This window comes from Trichomonas vaginalis, chromosome IV (genome assembly GCF_026262505.1).
Source record: "Trichomonas vaginalis G3 chromosome IV, whole genome shotgun sequence".
Classification (NCBI taxonomy): domain Eukaryota; phylum Parabasalia; order Trichomonadida; family Trichomonadidae; genus Trichomonas; species Trichomonas vaginalis.
This window is the reverse complement of record NC_067206.1, coordinates 29,580,710-29,604,078: the sequence shown is the minus strand read 5'-3', so window position 1 is coordinate 29,604,078 and position 23,369 is coordinate 29,580,710. Positions and strand designations below refer to the sequence as shown.

At 33.0% G+C, this 23,369-nt stretch overlaps 12 protein-coding genes and 2 pseudogenes across 14 annotated transcripts, besides 3 other annotated features; 11 read left to right on the top strand and 3 right to left on the bottom strand.

The window, feature by feature from the left end:
- Positions 1-15,346: part of a mobile genetic element that runs on past the window's edge.
- TVAGG3_0191530 (keratin-associated protein family) lies at positions 457-1,515 on the top strand (the record flags this gene model as incomplete). Its single annotated transcript, XM_051226010.1, has 1 exon — positions 457-1,515. A coding segment is annotated over one exon (1,059 nt), but the record flags the coding sequence as incomplete, so codon positions are not given.
- TVAGG3_0191520 (integrase core domain containing protein family) lies at positions 1,961-2,761 on the top strand (the record flags this gene model as incomplete). The annotated part of the gene is made up of 1 exon (XM_051226009.1): positions 1,961-2,761. One exon carries the CDS (start codon positions 1,961-1,963, stop codon positions 2,759-2,761), a length of 801 nt encoding a protein of 266 aa, XP_051110995.1.
- On the top strand, positions 2,980-3,921 carry TVAGG3_0191510 (organellar and viral DNA polymerase type B; the record flags this gene model as incomplete). The annotated part of the gene is made up of 1 exon (XM_001300516.1): positions 2,980-3,921. The coding sequence occupies one exon, from the start codon at positions 2,980-2,982 to the stop codon at positions 3,919-3,921; it is 942 nt and encodes a 313-aa protein (XP_001300517.1).
- On the top strand, positions 4,086-4,697 carry TVAGG3_0191500 (organellar and viral DNA polymerase type B; the record flags this gene model as incomplete). The annotated part of the gene is made up of 1 exon (XM_001300515.1): positions 4,086-4,697. One exon carries the CDS (start codon positions 4,086-4,088, stop codon positions 4,695-4,697), a length of 612 nt encoding a protein of 203 aa, XP_001300516.1.
- TVAGG3_0191490 (KilA, N-terminal/APSES-type HTH, DNA-binding family) lies at positions 4,786-5,613 on the top strand (the record flags this gene model as incomplete). Its single annotated transcript, XM_051226008.1, has 1 exon — positions 4,786-5,613. One exon carries the CDS (start codon positions 4,786-4,788, stop codon positions 5,611-5,613), a length of 828 nt encoding a protein of 275 aa, XP_051110994.1.
- TVAGG3_0191480 (uncharacterized protein) lies at positions 5,972-6,445 on the bottom strand (the record flags this gene model as incomplete). Its single annotated transcript, XM_051226007.1, has 1 exon — positions 5,972-6,445. The coding sequence occupies one exon, from the start codon at positions 6,443-6,445 to the stop codon at positions 5,972-5,974; it is 474 nt and encodes a 157-aa protein (XP_051110993.1).
- On the top strand, positions 6,538-10,282 carry TVAGG3_0191470 (annotated as a pseudogene). Its single transcript has one exon. A coding segment is annotated over exon 1 (3,745 nt).
- Positions 10,508-11,361, bottom strand: TVAGG3_0191460 (annotated as a pseudogene). The gene has a single exon. A coding segment is annotated over exon 1 (854 nt).
- Positions 11,670-11,891, top strand: TVAGG3_0191450 (uncharacterized protein; the record flags this gene model as incomplete). Its single annotated transcript, XM_051226006.1, has 1 exon — positions 11,670-11,891. A coding segment is annotated over one exon (222 nt), but the record flags the coding sequence as incomplete, so codon positions are not given.
- Positions 12,149-13,723, top strand: TVAGG3_0191440 (uncharacterized protein; the record flags this gene model as incomplete). Its single annotated transcript, XM_051226005.1, has 1 exon — positions 12,149-13,723. One exon carries the CDS (start codon positions 12,149-12,151, stop codon positions 13,721-13,723), a length of 1,575 nt encoding a protein of 524 aa, XP_051110991.1.
- On the top strand, positions 13,754-14,194 carry TVAGG3_0191430 (uncharacterized protein; the record flags this gene model as incomplete). The annotated part of the gene is made up of 1 exon (XM_001292795.2): positions 13,754-14,194. One exon carries the CDS (start codon positions 13,754-13,756, stop codon positions 14,192-14,194), a length of 441 nt encoding a protein of 146 aa, XP_001292796.2.
- Positions 14,645-15,079, bottom strand: TVAGG3_0191420 (uncharacterized protein; the record flags this gene model as incomplete). Its single annotated transcript, XM_001283093.2, has 1 exon — positions 14,645-15,079. The coding sequence occupies one exon, from the start codon at positions 15,077-15,079 to the stop codon at positions 14,645-14,647; it is 435 nt and encodes a 144-aa protein (XP_001283094.2).
- Positions 15,080-15,346: a terminal%2Cinverted (terminal inverted repeat of Maverick-2 transposon ID:TVAGG3_0191410).
- A 3,701-nt stretch (positions 15,347-19,047) lies between these two features.
- Positions 19,048-20,036, top strand: TVAGG3_0191400 (exostosin-like glycosyltransferase 3 family; the record flags this gene model as incomplete). The annotated part of the gene is made up of 1 exon (XM_001300509.2): positions 19,054-19,959. One exon carries the CDS (start codon positions 19,054-19,056, stop codon positions 19,957-19,959), a length of 906 nt encoding a protein of 301 aa, XP_001300510.2.
- A 1,941-nt stretch (positions 20,037-21,977) lies between these two features.
- Positions 21,978-23,079: a mobile genetic element.
- Positions 23,080-23,091: 12 nt separating this feature from the next.
- Positions 23,092-23,367, top strand: TVAGG3_0191380 (uncharacterized protein; the record flags this gene model as incomplete). Its single annotated transcript, XM_051226004.1, has 1 exon — positions 23,092-23,367. The coding sequence occupies one exon, from the start codon at positions 23,092-23,094 to the stop codon at positions 23,365-23,367; it is 276 nt and encodes a 91-aa protein (XP_051110990.1).
- Positions 23,368-23,369: the final 2 nt, after the last annotated feature.

Sequence of the window (23,369 nt, the reverse complement as noted above, 5' to 3'; positions counted from 1 at the left end):
AAAAGATTTGTTTCAAATGTTTTAACAAACACAAAGAAATTATTTAGATATACCGTACATAACGGACGGATTTTCGAACAGATAGCAACAAACCCTCTGGTTATGGCTGCGTTGATGATGGTTAGAGATATAAAACCACATAACGACGGGAACGAAGAACATGAACAACAGGATACTGGTCGGGTTATTCGAGACATTAAAAACGTGTATCCTGAAGTTATTGATTTATTTAGAGGAGTTAATGATTCAATTTCAAAACATTCTATAACCCTCGATGAAGAGAATAAATTAACAGATTATATATTCGTCATTATTGCAGAATTAATGAAGAGAATAAATGAAAAAGGAATTGGTGATATCATTAATGTCAGCGATGTAATGATGAAAAGAAATTTTGACTCATTATTTACAAAACCGAAAACAGAATATAGTCTTTATGACGTAATTACCGAATTAATGAAAAAGATTAATGATAATAAGAGTTCTGGCGGAAGAGTTGAATTAGAAGTGAATGATGTTAATGAGAAATTAGCCGAAAAAGCAGATAAAAACCACGTTCATTATATAACTTCAGACGAACAGATTATAACGGACTACCATGGATATTTAACACGAAGTGATGAAGCGAAGACAAAAAATGTTAATGAAAGAAGATATAAATACATTCGTGCTAAAGGTTATGACATAAGCTGTACTGTACAGTATGATGTAGCTAAAGCACCAGAAGCATTTGGTTATACCGGTGAAATTTATGCCTCTACTTTCAATGTTAACGGTGTATTAGTTGAACCAAGATTTACTTTGAGAGTTAAGGCAAAAATAACTTTTGAAGATGCTATTAAAAGTAAAGCTGACAAAGATGAACTTGACGCAACGAACAAAGTTTTGAAATCTCATAAACACAATATCTCCGATATAAATGAACTTCAAGCTACATTAAATAGTAAAGCTGACAAGAACCATACACATAAATCCTTCACTACTGTTAGAGCAGACGACATAATATTGAACTATACCCTCGGTTCAAGTGCACCTTTAGAGAATCCAAGTACAAGCGTAAAAGATACACTAAACAATTTAGATAACAGTTGCAGGAATATCGAAGATCATGCCAGAAACTTTGAAGCATATGAACTACCAACAATGTTAGATAAGAAAGCTGACAAAACAGAGCTTCAACCATTAAAGACTGAAATACTTCAAACATTATATCCTGTTGGTTCTATTTATACGTCAATGAATTCAACAAATCCAGAAACAGTTTTAGGTTTTGGTACGTGGAAGCAGATTGTAGATAAATTCTTATACTGTGCTAGATATTCAAAGCAAACAGGAGGTTCGAAGAAAATTAAAGAAGCAAACCTTCCACCGCACACTCATACAGGAACTACAAACACAACAGGTAGTCATTCACATTCAATAACAAAAAGAGGTTATACAAATCTTGCAGCAGGTTCGGATAGACAGGGAATGAATAGATATGATATTTCAAGTGACCCAGTAGATTCAGGCGCAGGTATTTTCTGTGGAACCGCAGGAAATCATTCACACACTTTCACAACAAATCCAACAGGCTCGGGTGCAGATTATATGCCACCATTTGTGACTGTATTTGCATGGTACCGCGTTCAATGAACGCGCTTGAGCCTTGAATAAAATCTTTAACTTTACATAAATGAGCTTGAAAGAAGTATTCGAACAACATCCATGGAGGTCATTTAAGAAGTTCAATGAAGCTGCAAAGAGTTGGGGATTTACTAACAGAGCTGAAGTGAAAAGGTTCTTTGACAAAAATGTTGTACATCAAACAAAAATAAACCCTTACGACTACTTTTTACCAATTTACTCCAACACTCCTGACGCATACCAATTTGACACTCTCATTCAAAGCAGAAAAGGAGGACATAAACCATTCCTCATCTTCATTAATGTTAACACTCGCAAAGCATATGCATATCCAATGAGGAATAAAGGAACTCGTGAAGTGTTAAGAGTTTTACAAAAGTTTGTAGCAGAACATAGCCCAAGTACTTTAACATCAGACCAAGACGGTGCATACCTCAGCAATGAAATCACAGAATTTCTCATTAAGCATAACATAACTCACTACACTACTGAAGACCATAACCATAACATACTCGGCATCATAAACCGCTTCATAAGAACGCTCAGAGATTTAAATCAAGAGCGAGACTTTACCGAAGAAACAATGAAACATTTTCTCGAAGTATATAATTCCTCAACACATTCTACAACAGGACATACACCAAATTCAATGACACAACAACAAGAAGAAAAGTATATACAAAAGAAACGAAGCCAAACACAAAATATCAGAAATTCAACACAATTTACCCTCATTCCTGGTACAAAAGTTCGTGTAGTTCTTGACGACAAACCGTTGACAAAGAAACGTTTAAGGTTAAGTAGAAACTATTATATCGTAGACTCTACGCAAGGTAATGGATATCTTATAAAAGCTGCTGACGACTCTATTGCGTTTTACCCTCGACATAAATTAGTTGAAAGTAGTAATGGCAAACTTGCTGAAACCATTGACGAAGCAAAGCGAGGAGTGGTTATTGAAATACTTGGCTATAACATAAACGATGACACTTATAAAGTAAGATATGAAGGAGGCGTTGAAGATGTTATACCATCTAAGAACTTGAGAGAGTCGAAGCCAACACATCTGGGACCATTAGAGCGGGAGTACTGGAAAGACAAAAATAAGCCAGAAAGAATAAGAAAATTCTTCTAAACTTTTTCATTAGATGTAAATCAGACATGAATGAGAACAGTCATGTATTATTAATGTTTTCATAAATTTACACCAAAAATAATGTTTAGGGTAGATGGTTAGATCTAACCTGATATCTACCCTCATTTCTACCCTCATGAATTTTCACAAATTTCCTTAAGACAGAAAAAATAAAGTTAGTTTTATTTTTATTTATTTTTTTATTTTGTATAAAAGATATGATTTCAACAATCGGCACAACAACAATTCAAACAACTACAGCACCAAACTCGTTAGTCATGAATCCTACGTCAATGTTGATAGAGATGAAAAGCTTTATTCCTTCTTCATATACTTTTGAAACAGAAATCCAGAAGATAAAGCGAGAACTTTTAACAAGTAATTTAGACTGTAGTGCGAAAGATGAAACAAATGAAGAATATCTTTATGACATGCAGGACATTATTGACCATTTACCCAAATTCCCTGAAATCCAACAACAAAAACTAACTATTCCTGAATTCGACGAAATTGAAGTCAAAGCAACTGACTCAGTAGAAATTAAGAAATTCATACGTAAAGTAAATTATGAATTCCTTGGTTTTCATTGCAACCATAAAGTTATGGACAAAGATTGCGATATGGTTTATAAGAACATCTCTGACATATATAAATCCGAAGAATTTAAGACATACGATAACTTTATTACATTAGTTGCAAGATGTGTATGGCAGATAAGAGATAAAGATAGAAGAGGTAAAGTATGGAATGAACAGATAAGACCAGCAGCTTTTGAGTTAAAGAAAACCATTGACGCCTTAGTTGTTCTAGCTGGTTTTATTTCAATGTATAACGCAAAAATGAATCCGCAATGTTCAAAATGTAAAGCAGCAATGAGGAAATATAACTACTCCGTCAAAGAGATAGAACGAATGAGAAACGACTATGCAGACTTAAAGAAAGAAGCAGAAAAGCCAGCAGAAGATAAAATGGATATGTTGACATTTCTTAATAAAAACTATCCAACAGCAGAAGATTTCCTTCTGTCTGACGTCAAGAAGAAATATAAAGAAACCTTCGGCATTGTTAAAACTTTTGATGTACTAAAAGAAGAAATAGAAGCTACGAAATTGTTTAGAATCTCACGAATTCATAACGTTTACCATGTAAAATGGTTATAAATAATGAGGGTAGAAATGAGGGTAGATATCAGGTTAGATCTAACCATCTACCCTAAACATTATTTTTGTCTGAAAAATGACCAAATTTCATGAATTTCATTAGTTAGAAAAATAACGCTAATTTTTTTCTAAGAAAAATTTTTATCTTGTATGTAAAGACAGTAATGTCAAACATTGAGTTTGAAACAGTTAGAAAGATTGACAATGACACCAAAGTGGTTAGAATTGGTGATTTAAACGTAAGATACTGTAAGAAATACAACAAATATTCTTTGTCAGACATTATAACACCATCTGGAAAGAAAACAAAGGACTGGGTTAGAATTGCTTCTACTCAGAAAATTTTGACAAGAAATCCTGAGCTTATGATATCAGTAAGATTCTATGGAACTACAGCATATCTCATTGACAAAAGTCTTATACCAATAATTCTTCTATGGATTGACCCAGTTGTTGGATATAACTTCATAACATATGGTTCATTCGATACGGAACATTGCAGTGAAGGCTTACTTTACATCGTTCAGAAACCGAAGGACTTCAATACAAAGAGATATAAGATAGGAAGAACATATAATATAACTCAAAGATATGACAGTACAGTCAATAGAGTCAAGGTTGTGTTTGTTAATGATATGAGAGCTGCTGAAACAGAACTGCTTGAAGTTTTTGAGAAAATGTATGGTGCTCCCATAAAAGGTAAAGAAACGTTTGAAGTAGATGAGATAGATAAAGCTATAAAATTATTTGACGAAGTTGCTGAAAAATACATGTAAAGCGTTTATTTTTGGTCTTTTGTGAAAGTCAGAAAATAACGCTAATTTTTTCCTAACAAAAATTTTTATCTCGTATGTAAAGACAGTAATGTCAACATTAGAGAACACAACAACAGTTATAGTCCATGAAGCTATAAATGAAGAATACGAGTACATACAGTATAACAAACAGTTACGTCTCATTCGTTCAGTCAAAGACGATATGTATCAAATGCAAAGTATAATGAATGCTCTTCGTTCTACAAAGCAAGCATATCATTGGTTTGAAAACCAACAGACAAAAGAACTTTTAGAAGAATTTCCTCATATGATTGCTTCCCTCGGAAAACCGAGAGAAGAGATTCCGTACGAAAATCGCAAGAATTTGGCTCCTGGTTTGAAAGGTTATTATGTTCATAGACTTTTAGTAAACGCTGTAGCAATGTGGGCTTCACCTCGTTATGCTTGTTATATTTTCATGATGTTAGATGAACTATATAAAGCAGAACGTGGAGAGTTGGAAAAGAAACTTCAAGCAAAAGATGAAGTCATTGAATCCAAAGACAAAAGCATACAGAAAAGAATACCGCGTTCAGTACCAAAAGGAAAGGAAAAGAGTTATAAGTATATGATATATACTGAAGAGTTGGAGAAAGAAGAAGATAACGATATGGTTATGTTGCATTTAGTGAGAAGAAACAACAAGAGCTTTTATGACTTAGCTAAGATATATAAATCTGACAGAAACTGGTTCTATCGTGAAAACTTACCGATTTCAATGACACCGAATGAACAAATAAAGGAAATTGTCAAAAATACTCTTCCTCAAACACACTATGACATCAAAGGTTGCACAATACTTACATTCAAAGAAGACTTAACATTACTGAAGGAAAAAATAACAGAATATTTCGATAACTTCAAAGAGGAAGAATAAACAAAAATAATTTTTTTGTTCAATGCTTTGAAATTATTTTTTACAGTCAGTCAATGACGACTGACTGACTGTTTGGAATTTTATACAAAAATATTTCATAAATGCCTTCCTCCTTTGCTGTTGTCTAAATGTCATGTTGTCACACTTTTTAAGAGAAGTTAATTGACCGAGTGACACCTTCAGTTCTTCAAAAATAAATTTCATTTTTCAGCATTATTTTTGCATTTTGACACGAAGTGAAGATTTGCACTTCGTCAAAATGTGATGTCATGTTGTCTCTTTTTTCAGAGATGTTAATTGACCTGGTAGCACATGGTAACATGGTAGCACCTTCAGTTCTTCAAAAATATATTTTTGCTTAAATGACGTCAGGGTCAATTTCTTCAACCATTTCACTTCCTTCGTCAATGTCAATAGAAGCTTCTTCAACCTTTGGTAAGAATTTCTGTATAACATCTTTGTTCGTTATTGTCTTCAGAGATGAAGAATAATATTTCACATTTGTTTCACCTTTCATATATTCTTTCTGTTCGGAAAGATTCATAGCAATACTGAAGAAGTCAACGTTAGAGTTCTTTATGACAGTATAATGAGTATCTTTGACATTCACGAAGAAACTCTTTTGTTTCAAAACTACTGCTAACTCTTGTGAAGTATAACGTTTGCGGTCAATGACGATAGCTAATGGTCTGACATACTGACCAAACTTAGATTCTTTCACAAACTTCTTGTTAAAGATAACATTAACATTTGAAGCATTATTGAACTCATTCTTGATGGCAGTAGCGAGAGCATTGTATGAAAAGAACTTGCAATCTTGCATGTGTTTCATTAAAATAAAAATATTAAATTATTTTGAAAAATAACTTAAAAAAATCTAATCTAATTTTTTCAAAAAATATTTTTTTTTATTTCCTACTAAAGATGTATCGGAAGTTGTCTAAGTTAGAACACTCGGAAATAAAACAACTTCTTACAGAAGCTAACATAGATGTTGCAAAGCATTACGCAACAAACAAAAAAGCACTCGCTGACATCCTCAATGACTACAATGGTACAATAAGTTATGATAGAATTCATGATTACATTAATAACAAAACATTTCCTTTAAATGACGTTGCTATTGACTTATATCATAGACGTTCAGTACCTCATGAAGTAAGAAGAGAAATGTTTGACATAACAAATGCAAACGTTGGTGAAACAAGAAGAAGAGACGACACACTGAAACAACAGAGAAGAGAGATGTTTAAAAGTGCTATAGAACAAGTTCGCAAAGCTAACGATGTCCTTCGTTCCATTGACGACAAACCAAAAGAAGGTGAGAGATGGTTAAAGAAAGATGAAGAGAATAGGAAGAGGAATGTTAAGACAGGCAATAGACTCATTGACTTTAACATCGAAGCTTTAGATGAACCAAACAGAGACTACTTACACAAACATTTCGGTAAGGTTTTCATGAGACTCTTAGAGAAGATTAAAATAAACTCCCAACAAAGATGGATGGTATGTTATAAACTTGGTGGAAAGTATGAATGTTCTACGTTAAACCTCAATAATATTGGAACATTACTACATCAGCTCTTGAAGGAGAACTTTATATCAGAGATAGAAGCAAATGCTGCAGGTATTGTTGAAATGCACTATGACTTCTTCTTGACAAACATAAAGAATCTTACTGAAATAAAGATGTATGATTTAACTGAATATGAAGGCTTAACGATGTCAGATGTAAAGAAAGGCAAACCAAAAAAGAGACCATATAGAGATGAAAGCACACTGACAAATGACCAGAAAGCCATTTTGGAAGCTCTTAAGCAAACAGGAAACCCAGCACTTATAGAAAGCTTTTGGAAAGATAATGGTGAAAAGAAGTTTTATAAGAAGAGAAGCGGTCAGTTCTGGAAGTATCTTTGCACATTACCTATAAATCTTGAGCGCTACCAAATCTTCAATGAACTGAACAAAAGAACTGCAACACTTATGACAGAAGATAACTGCTTCGTTTATGCTTGCATTCAGGCTGGAGTAAATGAAGAAACTATTGACCACATGAGAGAAGTCATTCGTGTTAGAGACTTTCCTCAAAGTAAAGTACAAGAGATTTCTGACGCAACAGGTATAGCATTTAATGTTACCATTGGTTACTTCAATGACTCAAGACATAATGAAATAAAGAGATACATACCAAAAGAATGTGAAACTGTTCGAACTATTGACTTACTTCTTGTGAAGACCACTACATGCCTAAATGAAAGATTACCAATGACAACATATTTCATTCGCAACTATATAGAAATCTTGAAGGAGTGTGGTGGAATGAACTTGAGAAACAGATGAAGATTTATACAAAGGAGAGAACAAATATGTAGTTCGTTATGATAGAAAACACCGTTATGGGATGTTATGAAAACATTGTGGGAGTGCAAATATTTCGAACCTATTTCTTATGGAGAACTTTTCACATATACGACTGACTTATATAAACAGAACCTTGCACCATTTAAAGATTTGACATTGCTCCAAAGTATTGTGTACAACTGAAGAAGAAAGCCGAGTCAAAGAAGTAAATAAAAATAAGTGCAAGTTCATTCCTGAGCACGTTTTCTTTGCTGACTTTGAGTGCAGTACTGATGGTTTCAATAAGCTTTTAACATATGTTATGACAGTGAAGATGGTTCAGTGAGTGAAAGCATTTGGGGTCAGAACTGTGCAACAGAATTTTTGGAACGACTTCCTGACAAGAGTTTAATATATTTCCATAACCTCAGTTATGATATAAACTTCATCTTAAGACACATGACAGAAGTGAAAGGAACTCCCATCATTAAAGGTTCACGAACAATGCAAATAACTGGCTTATATAAAGGAAGGGCAATTATTATAAAAGACTCTTACAGTGTTATAAATAAGAAGCTTAAACTATTTCCTGCTATGTTTAACTTACAAACAGGACCGAAAGAAGTATTTCCATACAACTACTACAGCAGTGTTTTGTTAGCAAATGACAACAGAACTGGTGTCATTTCTGAAGCGTGTAAGTTTATCCAGGATGCGGATACATTCATGAAAAACATAGATTCCATCAAAGGTTGCAGAATAGATGAGAACCACTTCGACTTAGAAAAGTATAGTACATTTTATTGCAAACAAGATGTAAGAATTTTAAGAGAAGGTTTTGTTAAGTTCCGCAATGACATATTGAAAGATTTGATTTAAACGTTTATGACTACGTTAGTATTTGTTCAATTGCTAACAAATTATTTGAGAACAGAGTGTACTTCCCGAATGGAAATTTATATGACCTCTCAAATAAACCAAGAGAATTTATTTCACGCTGTATTCAAGGTGGAAGATGTATGCTGTCAGATAACATTAAACAAAAGAGCGAAAAGAAACTCATTGCTGACTTCGACGCTGTTTCATTATATCCATCGCTATAGCAAGACTTTATACTTTAGAAGGTATTCCAAAGGTTATGAAGAAAGAAATGTTAAGCACAGAGTATCTCATGAGACATTTATTCGATGACGACCAAAAGGAACCCATTGGTGAAAAGTTTATGTCTGGCTTCTTTGTTCTCATTAAGATAACAGAGATTGGAATACATAGACACTTTCCTTTAATAGTTTGTGACCCTGAACTAAATCCAGAACTTAACGTTCCCAGAAGTTCAAACACTTGCTGTTTAATGTATGTTGACCATATAACATTACAAGACCTCATAAAATATCAAGGTGTCAAATGTGAAGTGTTGCAAGGATACTATTACGATGGAAACAGAGATATTAGAATAAGAGATGAAGTAAAGAAGTTGTTTGAGTTAAGGTTAAAATATAAGAAAGAAGGAAATCCTTTGCAAGAAAATATAAAGCTCATTCTGAACAGTATTTATGGCAAAACTATTCTATCTCCTATTGAGTCAAAAATAACCATAGTAAATGACAAAGATGCTATAAGATATGCCATCAGAAACTACAACCATATAGTGAAGTTCGAAGGTTTGGATGGTTCAGATAAAACTATTTTCAAGCTAACGAAAAGCATTTGCAGACACTTTAACTTCTGTCCACTTGGTGTTAACATTCTGTCTATGTCGAAGAGAATAATGTGTGAAGTATTCTGTACTGCTGAAGATATGGGACTTCAAATATTTTACCAGGACTGTGATAGCATGCATATTTTCAATGAAGACATACCAAAGCTTGCAGCAGAGTTTAAGAAGAGATACGGTCGCGAACTTATAGGAAAGAACCTTGGTCAATTTCATTCTGACTTCGCAGAAATAACACCTGGAAAACAAAGTTTAGCATACAAGTCAATATTTTGTGGAAAGAAGACTTACATAGACTTACTCACGAATGATTTAAATGAAGTTGCATTTCATGCACGTTGTAAAGGTGTAAAACAAGACGTTCTTGCTTTAACAGCTAATGAAATGTTTCCTGAAGCTATACAATGCTATTACAATGAAGATAAGAACATTCACATACCTGTTGGAACATATGACAAAGACTCTGAGTTCAGTTTAATGAAACTTTACAAAGCACTTCATGATGGTCAAGAGATTGGATTTGACTTATGTAAGTCATGTCAACCTTGCTTTGAAGAGAAGTTTAACTTCTCAATAACGACTAAAACAAGCTTTATTCGTAAGTTGAAGTTCTGAGGTCATTTATTTTTGTCAGCAATGAGGTCATTTATTTTTGTCAGCAATGAGGTCATTTATTTTTGTCAGCAATGAGGTCATTTATTTTGTCAGCAATGAGGTCATTTATTTTGTCAGCAATGAGGTCATTTATTTTTGTCAGCAATGAGGTCATTTATTTTTGTCAGCAATGAGGTCAGCAATGAGGTCATTCGTGATAAAAATAAGCCGCTAGCGTAGATTTTACAATACTGCGATGGTAGAGTTTAAGAGTTGTGCTTCAATGTAGAGACAGTCCTTATGGTCTGGAGGTAGCAAAACAGGTGCTTTATGGTCATGAGTGGAGAACATGTCTATCCAAAACTCACGATTGAATCCAGTTAATTTATAGTATTTAGGGTTAGGAAGTGGTGAAGTTCTTGTATGACCAATGAACTCATTTTCAACGCCTTAGGCTATATTAGAGAAAAGAATAGCTTGCTTTCTATCCCAAATGCCAGGTGTTACAATCTTTGAAAATTCATTTTTCCTCGGAAGCATTGCATCATAATTGAAAACATTCTTGAAATCATCACTTGGTTCAGAGATTTGAAATCTTATACGTAATGGATTTTTTTTCTTTTTAGCTACTTCATTGAATGGTGAATATATAACAAACTGACAGTCATGAGTTCCATCTTCATTTTCATTAAATTCATAATGAAAGTCTATAAGTTGTGGCTGACTACCTTCTTCTTTCAGTTGTGCAAGAAACTCACGTAAAGGCTGTAAAGTTTGTACTTCAATGTTAAACTTTTTCTCGAACATTCATTAAATGAAATCATACATTGTTGCAATGTTGTATCGTCTTTAAAGTATTTGTATATGTGAATGTTTTGGGCGCTTAAAGACTGTTCGTCATTTTCTATCTCGACTTGAAGTATAAAGTCAACCTTTCTGAAAGCATGTGTTATATACATAGATGTTATGCCAATGTACTTCTCTTCATTTATGTTCACAATCCAGTCTGTTGGAAACTTAAACGTTACTCTGTTCCCCTTTATTTTGACGTCAGGGTTTTCACTACTGAACGCAACAGATAAAGGTATTTGTCTATACATTTAATTCGGATAAAAATAAACCATTTACTCTTTCTTTGCTTCAGCTTCTTTAGCTTTTGCTTCAGCTTCTTCTCTAGCTTTTTCGCCAGTACGTGGGTTCTTTGTCTTCCAGCAGCTAATGCAGCAAGTTGTTTTTCACTAAGTTTTCTCTTTGGTCTCTCTGGCTTTTGTTCTTGTTTTTGTTCCTTCAGTTCGGATAAAATTTGCTCACGAATTTCTTTCTTCAATGCTTCAACATCTATGACCCCTTGGGTCTTGTCCGTAGGGCTTGTCTGAGTCATTTGACTGCAGATAAAAAACAAAATTAAAACTTTAACCGATGTAAAATGAGCTTGTCAAAATCAGAGCGAGAGTCTATTATATTAAATGACGCAAGAGGAATACAACATCCTTTCTATTACGTAAGTCAGAGTAAAGATGGTAAAATATACGTAAGAAAAAGAAAGGTTCCATTAGCGAATGCAGAAAGCGACAACATTAAGGTGTATGGCAAGGGTGAAGTCCACGAAGCCCATATAAAACCTTCTGTTCAAACTGAGCCACCAAAAGAACAGAAGAAAAGAAGCCAGATGTACTTTCAATAACGAACCAAGAGCTTATTGCAAAGTTCGTGAATTTCATTGAAAAACAAACCGAGTCAAAGAATCCTGACCCGCCAGTGAAAGAAGTTGAGACAAAAGAGAATGTACAGTTCATTGAAAATGTCAAGAAACAACTTCCACCACGAATGCCAAGAAGAAGAGTGAGAATAATGAAGTAAATAGATATTTTTATCTGAAGTAAATACATGCAGAACGAACAGCTAAACGAATTTACTCCAGCAGAGCATATTCATCAGATTCGCTCATATTTCGATATCATAGACAATGCAGTTCAAATTGGTGACACTAATAGAAAATATTCTGACGCAAAGATTCCATCACAACCTGGAACTGCTAAAGATAACACATGGGTAACATTCAATCTCTCACCTCCTGGTGAAAATATGTTGGACCTTTACAATACATTCATTACGTATAAAATGGAAGGTCAATTTATTGTAGATAAAGAAATTGGTTCAGGTTCCAATAAAACAAACCCACCAGGATTTTGGATTGGTTTCGATGACGCTTTCTATGCAGTTGCTGGATATCAAATCCTTGCAAATGGTCGTATCGTATATTCTCAAGACAACGCAAGAGAAGAAGCATATATAACTTCAAACTCACAAACTACCGAACAAATAAAGAAAGTAGATGTTTTCTCAAAGACTCGACATGAAGATGTATGGAGTCATTCGGGAACATGCAGAACAGGACAAATTGTTAGTGGTCCAATTACAGCAGGAAAATCATTTGATTTTAAGCTTCGTTTAAGAATTCCTGTTAGAAGATTCCTTCCATTAGAAGCTATTCGATTTATTCCAGCTTTTGCAGGAAACATTCAGCTTAAAGTAAAGTTCAGTAGCGACGCCTTACAATGCACATCTATATCTGTAAATGATATCATTGCTTTCAATCCAACTCTTAAAGTTGCATTTGCTTCAGATTCAAATCCACCGACAAATAAATTTGTTCCATGGAATGAACCATTCACTATGATAACGAAGGCAGTAGAAGCTAGTGGAACAGTTACTATTACAACTGTAACCCAGCAACTATTTCGAACAAAGATGGATTTTAATGAATGTTTCATTCATCCAAAGTCATTCTCTTTAGACCCTAACATTTATACAGAACTTGTAGAACATTATACAAACGAGGCTTTATGTTTTCCTGTTAAAGTTATGGATTGGATTCCTATGGACGGTTCATTCTCAAAGAATACAGATAGTTCAAGTGCAACATTTACAGCAGCTTATACGCCTATTAATGTTAAAAGTATTTGGGCACTATTTAGAAAGAAAGACAACTATTATGTTAATTTTGAGAACCCTAAGTTTAAATATCTTCAGCTTTCCATGGGAGCTTATGGAAATATGCCTGCAGAACCTGAAAAATCATATGGACCTGTATTTTATGAAATGGTTGCGAACGCTTGCAATACAAACAATGATATGATAGGATTTAATGAAGATGTTATGAGGTCATTGGTGGATGATGGTAGTGTGGAACATAAATGGGATAGCTATGACAACACACATTTCTTATGTGGTTTTCCAACAGAAGTGGACTTTTGCTTCCAGCAAGGTCAAACATCTACTGCTCCAATAACATACAAATTGTCTGTTAAAGGACCTATTGAACTAGCAACTGAAAATGTACCAAAGCCACTTATTGGATTTATGAGGGATTGTTGCTTTGCCATTCAGGTGCGTGCTAATGGCATCCCCATAATAAGATTAGATGACTATAACTTAGCTACGGACGACAGTGAGGAATAAAGGATGAACGTTTATTTTTAAAGCTTATAAATGAGTTCTTCATCAAGCTCTCGTGAACCTTCACCATCTATGAAACAAACTTTACCAAACGATTATGGAGCACCTATTGAATATTTCTTACGAGCTGCACAATGGCAAAGAGCAGTCTCACCAAGGTTAGGTGTTCCACCAGCTCCTGTCAAAAATAGCATTTGGTCAAGTCCTTATATAAGATATGGTCTCCCACTAGGTTTGCTAGCTACAGCAGGAGCAGTTATGATGTTGAAAAGAAATAAAGCAAATGTTGTAAATAATACTGAAGTAGCTGAAGTTAAACAAACTCCAACACCTTCACAAGCAAAACCTTCAATGACTCCTGAACCTATGGAAGTACAAACTCCTGTTCAAAAGTCAACTCCTAAACCGACTCCAACATTTAAACCAGAACCTACTCCTCAAATAAATCGTAAAACTCCTGCGTTTCCTTACTGAAAAAATAACGTTATTTTTATTTAATATTAAAATTTTTATTTGATTGAAATGACGACTAAAGTCACTGAAGCAATGAAACAAAAGTTTTTGGTAGAATACATTAAATCAGGAACTATTCCAGAAGGTTTTTACATTCACTCTATGAAGGATGGTAGAGTTCAGTTTAGAAAGATAAAGCAACCATTAGATAGAGAAGGTATATTAAGGAAGATTAAACTTCATGAGGACAACATTGCTGAACTTAGGAAGAAGTTAGAAGAGTTGGAGAAAGGAAGAGAGTTATAAAGCAATGAATTCAACAGGGTGAAAAAACAGGTGAAAAAAGAGGTGAGATCTCACCACTTCACCTAAATTTATTTTTGTGCTATGTTTTCATACGTGTGAGGGTGGTGATATCATTAATTTTTAAGTTTATTTTTATATAAATGACAGAACAAAAATAAAGCATATCTACTCAACAGGAATGAGACCCTTACTGACTATGTATTCGTTTAATGCTTGATGAAAACAATGGTACATATTATCGTATGGGTATACACAACGTCTGTTTCCATCGTCGTCGTATATGTAGAGCTCAAATCCAGTCCAACCTTCTTTTGTACAATATGTAGCTTTATTTAAGTATGCATTTATGTAGATAAGGCAATTTTCTTCATCGCTCCAGAAATAATTTTTGTTCTTTGTTGAAATAGTTTTCGTTCCTCTGCGACCATAAGGAATGTATGCAATAAATTTAGCATCATAAGGGATTGTAATATATTCAGGGTTTCTTTCATCGTCAATGGGTCTGTCTTTGTTAAAATGCATGTTTCTCAGTTTTACTTGAGTTTTGAATAGTTCACGGAAACGTTCTGGGAAAGAGTCATAGTAAATGTAGTCAGACATGTCTTTGTAATGAAATAAAAAATTTAAAAAAAATAAAAATAAGGTTATTTTTATTTAGTGAGGACGGTAGTGAAGTCATTAGTGAAGTCGTTAGTGAAGTCGTTAGTGAAGTTGTTTATGTGTCAGATGGTTTTGTAAATATTTAAGGTTAAGTTGTGTTATGGTTGTGTTGTAAAATATACGTTACCGGTTTCGTAAAGTGTCAAAACCGCTAAGTGGTGTACGGAGGCGCGCAGTGCCACAGTACGCAACTTAGGGATACTAACTGCGCATTAGGAAAAACAATTCGAATATAAGTGTCGTACCCAACTATCCATATTCTTTTAGTCAAGTATCGTGTTTGGCATGTTTCGAAATAGAATTTTGTATTAAGGATTGGGCGTTCTGCAAAATGAGTTTTATATTTTGGTAATAAATCTGCATTGACAGTTGTAATATAAAAGGAAATATGTTGATCTGGATGTGCATTGACTACGGCGTATATAGCTGGTCCAAGATTGAAAAGGTCTCCTGACCATGACAATAAAACATTCATGTTACTGTGGAATTCTCCATTATACGTGATACCGCCAATAGTTGAAAACAAAACGATGATAAATACTGATTCAATGACTAATATATATATGGAAGATTTTTGAAATATAAAACCAAAACTCATTTAACCCTTGACGTCAAATTTTTGTGGCTCGCCAAGCTCTGTTTTAGCTTGATTTTCATAACACAATAAGATCTCTATATTGATATGTTATCTCGAAATCAAATGAAAGTCATGTTTCATATTCATTTTTACTATTCTTTAAATTCTGAGTATAATGAACTTCGTTTTTGTCGATGTCTTTTTATATCTCACCCTGTATCTTTTCTTTTTAGTAACTCAAACATGGTATAATCCTCTGTTGTCATATGTGTGTCAAAAAAGTGTTTGCTATAAAAGGGAAAGTACCGACAAATAACCGTTTTTCGCTGTCAGATTGATTTTTTATCAAAATATTGTGTATGCTATTTATTTGGAACTACAATAGCGAAAGTAAAATATATTGATATTGCCTGTTGATAGGGTTGTACAAACTGGCACGCCTGCTGGCACACCTTTTTTGGCCAGCTGGCACGATTTTTTTAAAAAACACATTAAAAAAGTCACTTTTTGCCCCATCTAATGAGATTTTTTTTACAATTTTTTCCCCTTATTTTTCAATTTAGATATGATTTTAAGCTCTCCAAATTGAAGTTTACCTGATGTTTCTTAGTTTTTATGATAATAAAATGTTGCAAAGTTGAGTTTGGATTCAATAAATTTAAGAAAATTTTATTTTACAATGAAATTATAAGAAAGGATGTTTTTATCCTATGTCAAAGAGAATACATTTGTAGATCCCGACTTTTGACATGGTTGAAAATTCCAAAAAAAAATTCAAAATTTAAAAAAAAAATTAACAAATATAAATTTCATGTTAAAAAATGATTTTTGAAATTTTTTTTGGAAAAATAGAATGTCATATTTTTATGTTTTATTGCTATTTTTTACGAAATCAATAAAATATTTGTTAATTTGGCTGAGATTATAAATAAAATCTTTCTAAATCTTGCAATTGATTGCTAAAATCTGTTTTATGTATTAATTGGCATTGAGATTCGTTATAAAAGAATGCGAATTATTTTGTATGAGTAAACGTATTTTGTAAAATTTCAAATTCTCTTCTCTCATTACTTACCTTAGAACTCTCGGCTTTTAGCTCTCAGATTTCGCTCATAGAACTCAGGTTTTAGTTATGTACTCATAGATGTATCATTACTGCCCGCAGATCTCTCATTACTACCTTACTAACCAGATCTTAACTCTCATTACTACCTTACTAACCAGATCTTAACTCTCATTACTACCTTACTAACCAGATCTTAACTCTCATTACTACCTTACTAACCAGATCTTAACTCTCATTACTACCTTACTAACCAGATCTTAACTCTCATTACTACCTTACTAACCAGATCTTAACTCTCATTACTACCTTACTAACCAGATCTTAACTCTCATTACTACCTTACTAACCAGATCTTAACTCTCATTACTACCTTACTAACCAGATCTTAACTCTCATTACTACCTTACTCATCAGATATCTAATTATTTACATATGATTTCTCACATCTCACTCAAGTCTCATTACTTACCCTATCTTTTTAACCTTTTCTGATAATTACTGAAATAACTAAATCCTTTTTTTAGTTTAATTCTGATATTAAATTTTTAAAATCTCTTTAATTTTTTGAACTACGCCTTTAATTTGTAATTGCCGATTTCACAGATTTGAACCATTTAATAAAATAACATTATTCAACTTAATCATATCAAACATGGTAGTTTGATTTTCAGATCTACATTTTAAAAACCTCTTTATTATCTTGAGTTATACTTTTATTATATAATACCTGAGTTCATAACTGAAAACTCTTAATTAGAGTACAATATTCAACTTAATCATAACAAGATTTGTTGAATTTCAAATTTGATTTATATCTTCCATCACTTAAAACTCTCACAGCTTACAATATAAGCTAAAAAGTATATTTTCATAGTAATAAAATTAATTATTAAATTTTTTACTTTTTCCTTTCCAAAACTAGAAAAAAAGGAAGGGAAAAGGGAAAAAGAAGAAAGAAAAGAGAAAAGAAAAAAAAAAGAAGAGAAAAGAAAAAAAATAATAATGAGCATATTATATAATTGTGGTCATAGGCCGAGTGGCGTGGAAAGGGTGGAGCCCGAAGGGCGACATCCTTTCCACGCCACGAGGCCCGATTTTTGGCCACTTTTTTGATTTTGGCCGCGTGCCAGCTCCTGGCAGGCGGCCCGCAAAATTGTGCCAGTTTGTACAACCCTACCTGTTGAAATGATAAAGTAAATAGCATGAATATTCATAGGGTTGTTAAAAATATCAAAAATTAGCGTTTTGAAGACACCATGGTGTCTTATAATTTTCCCTTCCTTATTGGCGTGTAGAAATAAATGCGCCAATAGATTGAAGAAGAAGAATTGTTTTTCTCTTAATGAACTTTAATCTTTTTGATATAAGAATATTAAAAACATTAATATAATTTCGATTTCGGAAATTAAATTTCCAAGTTTTTTGTCGATTTCGGAAATAACAGGATCCCGCATCCAACACGCAACAACAAAACACAAAACACACTTTTTGGTTCTTTCATCGTTTTAATCGTAATTTATGTAATACATGATTTGGATAAATTTTACAAAAATAGAACCTATATTATATTCTTTTCAAAGATTCTTGCAAATCATCAAAAATAATTGTATTTTAAAAAACAATCAAATTATCCTTTCATTATTTTAAACTTAAATTAGTTTTTATGATTGACTAAAGCAATCATATTTATTCATCATTAAATAAACAAAAAAATAATATTTGAGAGTTATTTCAAAAAAAAAAACACATTGAATTTATTAATTTGTCTCAATTTCAGTATTATAAATTTTTATAATTTCAATATTTTGAAATACACTTTTTAATATTTCAATATTTATGATATTTCAATGTATTAAGTGGTCTCAAATTGAGCTTCTCAAATATAAGTTGGCCTATTCAAATAATAAAATTAAATAATATTTAAAATAATAAATAAAAGTGATTGAGGTCATAGCAAAACGGCTGTTTCAGTCATTAATTCTTAAAAATAAAAAGGGTAAAAACTAAATACAATGGGTAAAATTCAATAGTGTCTGTGCTATCGTTCAATTTGAAGGTGTCTTTTGAAACCGCAAGACACATTGAATTTTTGAATAGTGTATTATGGTTTGACAGACACCAATGAAAAAAATAAAATGATATTTATTTTAAATATATAAGATCCTTATATAAAATATAAATATTATTATATATAAAATGTATATATATAAAATATAAAATATATATATAAAATATATTTTATAAAATATAAATATATATTTTATAAAAGAAATGAGTGATGCTCGGGTTCAATTATGGACAAATTTTGGATCAATAACATTTTTCTCCTTGCTATGGATATTCTTTTCAGTCATTTTTGGTACTTCAATAATTGAAACAAGCGGATATTCACAAGTTATTGGCCCTGGATTATCAAATCTTAAACCTGATCGAGAATTAAGTAAAGACAAATACTCAATCATATACCTAAGTAGTTTCCGTCGAATTCCAATTCTATCTAAAATATTAAACTCACTTTTAAAGCAAGAATCTAAGCATTGCGAAAAAATTTACATATATTGGAACGATTTCAAGCATTCAATACCGGCTCCTAATTTAACTGCATATAACATTTCAAACTCTACAGTTCCTATTGAAATAATTGATACTGAAATGAGAGAACTTGTTGCTCGATTTTTAATACCCCAAACCCTCGAGACTCAGACCATATGCAATATTGATGATGATATTTTCGTTAATTTTACAGCTTTAGACACTGCTTTTGAAGAATTTAAACGTAGAGGCTTTCCATTGTCAGTTTTCGGAAATTACGCAACTCTTTGGAGAAAAGGAAAGTATAGCTGGAAGAGAGGCCGTGATTTCAACATTGTTCTTACTGGACTTTCCTTTATAAACGTAGATTTGTTTGAAATCTATCATTCATATAAATATAAAAGCGTAAGAGACTATTCGGCTGAGAAAGACAATTGTGAAGACTTCATCATGAACTACGTAGCGTATGACGCTTTCGGGAATCGCCCTATCCATTATAATATAAAGCACCACCTTCAAAATACAATTGGGCTGTCAGGAAAGCCTTCACACAGCAAAGCAAGAGTAGAATGCTTGAAGTTCCTCGATAAATCTTTCGATTTCGTTGAAATCACCAGAAATACTTCAGTTCCAATTCAAAAATAATTATCTCATCAAAAAAATGGCACCTTTAGAAATTTATATATGTATTTGCCTGATATAAAAACCTATCATTTATACGCTTTTGTTATTATCTCATAGTATTTAAATGACATAAGGTTATGTTAGTTGCGAGTATCTAGATATGAATGTTGTTAATAAAACATACATATAAAAGCAAAGGATCCCTTATTCACAGGGATTCATTTCTATGACATGTATGTCCTTGCAGTGTTATTATATATAACTCAACATTCATTGATGTATACATAGCACGATGGAGGTGAAATATATTGCCACGTTGGGGTCCTATAGCTCCAATGAGGAGCTTCACTCTAAGAGATGACGATTAAATTGAATTTTGGTAAAAAAATCGAATTTATTGAGTGACTTTCTTCAACATAATCGACAATCTCACAATGAAATATGATATTCAAATTGTGTTCGATATATATTTATAATAAAATTGAATAATCAATTTTTTTAATGGTGGATTTGAATAATCACCGCTTTAGTTTACAACTATTCAATTTTCTGCACTTCGAGGTCTTTTTTCTCTTGATAGAATAGATATCATTCTGCATAAGCATGACTATAACATAACCATATCATTATCTACCTATGTGTCGTTTCAGATATCAAAAAGAAGAGATTTGATCAAAACCTTAAACATTGGAGTTTTCACTGAGAGCCCGCTGATCAAGATTTTCAAAATTGGCCCATCCGATGTTCATTTTTTATTGAAATAAGGTCAGGTGAGTGGGGCTTCCAGGCGCGTTGCGCCCTCTAGCCCCTAAGAAATTTTGCCCAAGACCCAAGAGGAGGACCGAACCCCAGCCGACCAGCCGGTGACAAAACCAAAACCGTTGTTATTTACATCATATTAATAGTGTCACTTTTTGTGTCACTTTTCACAAATTATATATGTTTTCATATTTTGTCACTTTTCTGTCACTTTTCGGGTAAAACATTTTTATTATTATATATAAATGAATTTTACAAAACCGCTGTTACCGTTCTTTGGAAATAAGAGTAAATGTAAAGATATTATATTGAGAGAACTTAAGAAACTACCGAATGGTCTAACATTTGTAGATTTGTTCGGTGGAAGTTTCTATATATCCCATTTGTGCCATACAATATTCCCAGACTCAAAGATTATATGCAATGACTTCGACAACTATATGTACCGTCTCAAACATATTCCAGACACAAACAATATATTGAAAGAGTTAAAAGAAAAGATACCTATAGGTAAGATGGAACGTATACCATTAGATAAGAAAGATATTGTGAGAGAGGTTTTGAAAAAAGCAGAATATATAGACTGGGATAGTATATCTGCTAGACTATTATATAGTGGTGCTATAAGAGTTCATGACATTGAAACACTTATGTCAAAAGTTTTATATCTTAACTATACAAATGTTTTCAAAGAGGACATAGAAAAATATATTGAGGGTATAGAGTTTGTGAGATGTCATTGGACAGAGTTGTATGAAAAATATAAAGACAAGGAAAATGTTTTCTTTATAGTGGACCCGCCGTTCTATAACACATGGGATTTTCAATACCAAGTAGACTGGACTTTGAGAGACTCTTTAGAAACTTTAGACGTTATACATAACCATCCATGCTTTTACTTTACATCCGATAAAAGTGGTTTGGAAACCGTTATGAGATGGTTAGAGGACATACATGACTATGAGTTTATATATGACAAGATAGAATATGAGAGAGGTCCTATAAACTGGAGAAAGTGTCATAACAAAGAAATTTTATTAGTAAGTAAATGTGGTTTGAAATAGGACTACTTGTTTTAGGTTTTTTCCATTGTGTCATTTATTTATTTGACGTGGCAGAAAAGTACAGAGAATATGAAGATGAACCAATGCCTGCAAATGTTCAGCATATGTACTCGTAAGAGATATTTTTATCTAATATTAAATGGACGCACAGAACTTAGCGAATGCACAGCAACCTGGACAACCAAACCCAGAGAATATTCCAAATGAAGTTAGAATACTCTCGTAAACGAAAAAGATGATTTGACGCAGTCAAATCCTCTCTCTCAAAAAGTGGACTTTACATGGCAAATTTCAAATGCATGTAAGGTCCACTTTGATCAGTTTCAGGATGGAATTGGAGGCCATGAGGTACTGACATTGCATCAGTATCTCATAGCCTCCAATCCCTTCAAAAAATGGGAGAAACTTTGGTCGAATAATTTAACATTCGGCCAAAGCTTCTCCCATAATTAATGAGAATGAAAGGGTAAGAGGCATATAGGGTCACTATATACCTCTTACCCTTTCATTTTCATTTGGAGGTCAACAAACCCGGAGTTAATTGCAAACAATTAACTCCAAATTTGTTTATGTTAAGGAAGGAATTGGAGGGTAAGAGGTACATAGTATGAATATGTACCTCTACCCTGCAATTCCTTCTAGAAAGTTCCAAAACTTTGGGTTAATTGCAAACTATTAACCCAAAGTTTTGGAACTTTCAAGTGGAGATGGAAGGCTTTGGGGTATACATTAATATAATATACCTCAAAGCCTTCCATCTCCACTACAAATGGGAGAAAGTTTGTCCGAATAGTTTAACATTCGGACAAAGTTTCTCCCATCTTTCAATGTAATTGCTACCTGTGAGGTACTGACTTGAAGTCAGTGCTTCACAGGTAGCAATATCCAAAAATTTAAAAACATTTTATCAGTTCGTTAGAGAACTAGAGCCTCCTAGGTACTGAACCAGAATCAGTGCCTAGGGGACTCTAGTGATCTATATAAATCTGAGAAACTTTGAGGAAATTGTTCGACATTTCCTCAAAGTTTCTCAGCAATTTAGCGATGAATGTTCGTTATCGTGTAGATATTTATAATATATACATGATAACAAACATTCCCCGCTAAAAGATGTAAAATCTTATAAGAAATAATTGCAAAAGAATAACAAATTGCAACAAATTTTATATGAAACTGAACCTTATGAGGTAGTGATTCAAGATCACCGCCTCATAAGATTCAGTTTCAATCTCAAGTATCTCAAAAGTAAGGCTCTATTTTTTGCCATGTAAAGTGTCACTTTTCTGTCAAACAGTTTTTATCGTTTTCGTTTACAACAATACAAACTGCAATGGCAAACTATGGTCAAGTGCCAACAGATGTACAAATGCAAACTGCCATGTCAAATGACGCTGCGTTAGGTTTGCCACCATGGTATGCAAATATGAGATGGAAAGAGTTTTATACAAACCCTGAAGTGGGATATAAACAACTTTATGCAGATGACGCGAACACAGGAGTTGACCCAGAATATGTTTTCTACCAGAGGAGAAACAGAATGTATGAGCTCCAGTTAAAGAATGCTATGGAACTCAACAGGAAACGTAAGAGACTAGGCGGACATTAGAT